This window comes from Sinocyclocheilus grahami, unplaced genomic scaffold (genome assembly GCF_001515645.1).
Source record: "Sinocyclocheilus grahami isolate Dianchi unplaced genomic scaffold, SAMN03320097.WGS_v1.1 scaffold1748.1, whole genome shotgun sequence".
NCBI lineage: Eukaryota > Metazoa > Chordata > Actinopteri > Cypriniformes > Cyprinidae > Sinocyclocheilus > Sinocyclocheilus grahami.
This window is the reverse complement of record NW_015506927.1, coordinates 117522-121818: the sequence shown is the minus strand read 5'-3', so window position 1 is coordinate 121818 and position 4297 is coordinate 117522. Positions and strand designations below refer to the sequence as shown.

The 4297-nt window shown below is 42.4% G+C and overlaps 1 protein-coding gene across 1 annotated transcript in view; it reads left to right on the top strand.

Moving 5' to 3' along the window:
• Positions 1-4297, top strand: part of LOC107572418 (NF-X1-type zinc finger protein NFXL1-like) — a gene marked incomplete at its 5' end in the record, with an annotated part of 16425 nt that overhangs the window by 8380 nt on the left and 3748 nt on the right. Inside the window, 4 exons of the mRNA XM_016258850.1 lie at positions 952-1089; positions 1204-1370; positions 3237-3306; positions 3509-3613. Of these exons, the coding sequence (XP_016114336.1) occupies positions 952-1089; positions 1204-1370; positions 3237-3306; positions 3509-3613 (480 nt within the window). The remainder of the gene's footprint in view (positions 1-951; positions 1090-1203; positions 1371-3236; positions 3307-3508; positions 3614-4297) is intronic.

The following is a 4297-nucleotide window of genomic DNA, read 5'->3' as shown; positions in this document are numbered from 1 at the left end:
AGTTTTATAAATGCTAGAAACTTGGCTTTCTAAGGAAAGATTGCTATCAGATAGCACACCTAGGTTCCTAACTGATGAGGAAGAATTGACAGAGCAGCCATCACGTCTTAGACAGTGTTCTAGGTTATTATATGCGGAGGTTTTATGTCCAATAATTAACACCTCTGTTTTTCAGAATTTAGCAGTAAGAAATTACTTGTCATCCAGTTTTTTATATCGACTATGCATTCCGTTAGTTTTTCAAATTTGTATGTTTCATCGGGCGGCGAAGAAATATAGAGCTGAGTATCATCAGCATAACAGTGAAAGCTAACACCATGTTTCCTGATGATATCTCCCAAGGGTAACATGTAAAGCGTGAAGAGTAACGGCCCTAGTACTGAGCCTTGAGGTACTCCATACTGCACTTGTGATCGATATGATATCTTGTCATTTACTGCTACGAATTGGTGACGTTCAGATAAGTAAGAAGTAGTATGACGATCGATTGAGATGCAGCTGACTTACTGTGATTTTAAGAGTTCTTAATCACAATCAGATGTGAGATGAGAAATCAGATGTGTCAGCAAATTGGATCTGTTCATCAGGTCTTAAAGTGACAGCAGCCTAATAATCTGCTACTGCCTGTGTCATTAATGTTCATCAAACAACACAAGACAGAGAGAAAATCACTCACATCACTCAATCACTTTAGCAGCTTTAATAACAATCACTGTATGTCATTCATGCAATGTCTTATTTTACATTTGATTACTTTGCATTGTTGATGTCCTTTTGCATGTCATATGTTTCTGTTCTTCAGTAGGCTTGAGAAACATTTAGTTAGTCTAGTATTAGTTATATATATTAGTTATATAACTTATATATGATTATAGTCAAATAAAATTACTCTGAATCATGTCAGTCTCATCTAGAGCATTGTGTGTGTGTGTGTGTGTGTGTGTGTTGAAGGTGAGTCCAGTTCCGTGTCACACTCGTGGGCCGTTCTCGTGCGGCCGGTCATGTGGACGGACTTTAGCGTGTGGGAATCATAGCTGCAGTTTGGAGTGCCATCATGTGACCGCTCTGCCAAACTCAGACAAAACTAAGGTGGGTCACATGACCCTCTGACCCTGTTGCCATGAGCTCAGTCCTCACAGTGACTGGCTTTCTGTTTGTTTTCTGTGTCCATCTGTGTGTGTGTGTGTGTGTGTGTGTGTGTAGGCCGGTCAGGAGTGTGGGCAGTGTGAGGAGGGCTGTTCAAAGCTCCGTCCCGACGGCTGTACCCACCCGTGTGCGCTGCCCTGTCACCATGGTAACTGCCCTCCCTGTCGGCTGATGGTCCGTCAGCGCTGCCACTGTAAGATCTCCAGCCTGTACATCGAGTGTGTGTGAGTGACACGCTGGACTCTTCTGCAGCTTTCAGTTGTTGGCCGTATTTGAAAAGCTGTTCTTGATAAGATCGCTCATTTAAAGGGATAGTTCACCCAAAAATGAAAATTACCCCATTATTTACTCACCCTCAAGCCATCCTAGGTGTATATGACATTCTTCTTTCAGACAAATAAAATCAGAGTCATATTAAATAATGTCTAGGTTAATCCATGCTTTATAATGGCAGTGAATGGTAGCCCAAAATTTGAAGTCCAAAAAATGGCACCCATCCATTATAAAAGTCCACATGGCTCCGGGGGGTTAATAAGAAAAATAAGAACATTTTGTAAGGAAAATATCCATATTTACAACTTTATAAACCTTAATCTCTAGCTTCCGCTAACTGTCTTATGCGTGTTCACGAGAGAGTGGCGTCCAGCGGATGATGTAGGACGTAGGCTTAGCGTAAACTGCTGCAGTTTGGAGTGCCATCATGTGACTGCTCTGCCAAACTCAGACAAAACTAAGGTGGGTCACATGACCCTCTGACCCTGTTGCCATGAGCTCAGTCCTCACAGTGACTGGCTTTCTGTTTGTTTTCTGTGTGTGTGTGTGTGTGTGTGTGTGTGTGTGTGTGTGTAGGCCGGTCGGGAGTGTGGGCAGTGTGAGGAGGGCTGTTCAAAGCTCCGTCCCGACGGCTGTACCCACCCGTGTGCGCTGCCCTGTCACCATGGTAACTGCCCTCCCTGTCGGCTGATGGTCCGTCAGCGCTGCCACTGTAAGATCTCCAGCCTGTACATCGAGTGTGTGTGAGTGACACGCTGGACTCTTCTGCAGCTTTCAGTTGTTGGCCGTATTTGAAAAGCTGTTCTTGATAATATCGCTCATTTAAAGGGATAGTTCACCCAAAAATGAAAATTACCCCATTATTTACTCACCCTCAAGCCATCCTAGGTGTATATGACATTCTTCTTTCAGACAAATAAAATCAGAGTCATATTAAATAATGTCTAGGTTAATCCATGCTTTATAATGGCAGTGAATGGTAGCCCAAAATTTGAAGTCCAAAAAATGGCACCCATCCATTATAAAAGTCCACATGGCTCCGGGGGGTTAATAAGAAAAATAAGAACATTTTGTAAGGAAAATATCCATATTTACAACTTTATAAACCTTAATCTCTAGCTTCCGCTAACTGTCTTATGCGTGTTCACGAGAGAGTGGCGTCCAGCGGATGATGTAGGACGTAGGCTTAGCGTAAACTCCGGTGAGAATATGCTAGACTCGCAAGAAATAAGTTTTGTTTACAGCAAAGGAAAACCAGTGTCCTCTTGACTTATATCAAAATCGTCTTGACATTTTTCTTTACAAATCCTCGTTTTATACTACTAATTTGTGACTGGGGTTTTGTTTTACTCTCTCCTCTGCCCTTCCACATTCGTCACTTTCACGTTCGTCACCACGTTTGCTTGCATCTTACATCATCCGCTGGACACCACTCTCTCGTGAACTCGCATTCGACAGTTAGCGGAAGCTAGAGATTAATAAAGAGGTTTATAAAGTTGTAAATATGTATATTTTTCTTACACAAATGCATCGCTTCACTTCAGAAGGCCTTTATTCACCCCCCATGTGAGGCACTTTTTATAATGGATGGGTACCATTTTTTGGACTTCAAATTTTGGGCTACCATTCACTGCCATTATAAAGCATGGATTAGCCTGGACATTTTTTAATATAACTCCGATTGTATTTGTCTGAAAGAAGAAAGTTATATACACCTAGGATGACTTGAGGGTGAGTAAATCATGGGGTAATTAAAATTTTTGGATGAACTTTCCCTTTAATATGTTCATTGATGAATGTGTGTGTGTGTTTTGTAGGAAGTTCACGTCTGCGGATGAACAAGGCAAACAGCTGCTGAGCTCCTGTCAGAATCAGTGTCCAAAACAGGTGCTGCAACACTCGATCGTGTGTGTTTGTGTGTCATTCTGTGAGACGAGTGCTTGTGTGTCAAAACATTCAGACTAGGAATGATTTGTAGTGTTTGTTCTGTGCAAAGCTAACAGTGTTTTAATGTTGGGATGCGGCTGCGTTCAGAATGAATGCAGTAGCTGTTAAAGGCATATGTAATTGGTTGTATGGATATGTGCAGTTGGGATGTGGGCACCGCTGTAAGCTGCTGTGTCACCCGGATGAGTGCGATCAGAGCTGCAGTCAGCGAGTGAAGCTCAAGTGTCCCTGCAAGAGGATCAAAAAGGTACAAACACAGAACAAACTAGGGATGCTCCGATCGATTGGTATCGGCCCAGAATCACATTTTATGACTCGATCGGAAGTAGGGTTGGGTATGAAATCCAGTACCAATATGGCACCGGTACCTCTGTAACCCGTATGTACTAGAACCGAATCAGAACACAGATTTCGGTGCCATGCCTGAGTTCTCCGAAACAGACGTAAGAAGCATCATCACCGGCACCGCACGTGAAAAATAATTTCCCGACTGAGAAAATGCACGTGAACTCGAGTCGGAAAGCTCTAATAATACAAATCCAACACATCTTTGTAGTAACGCGAGTGTCCATGTTGTTTTCACATTCTGACTTAAAAGCAGAACTCGGGAAACGAGAGCATCGAGGAGCGCGTGAATGCAGTAATTACACTTGCTCTGATGGCAGCAGCTTCCGTTAACTCAACTAAACATGCTTAAACTAAAATGCCTAAAGCTAAACCTCTCTTGCATTCACATTTCTAAACCTGTTGTCCAACAAAAGAGAACATTATAACCTTCTTACTCCACAACACCAGTCACATGCTTCCTTCTGTGATCTGATGAGGCTTCTCGTCACAGAACGAGGCAGAAAATATGTTCCACAGGCTACTTTAAAAAGAATACATCGATTAGCAATAGATTATAAATTAGGGTGACCATACGTCCTCTTTT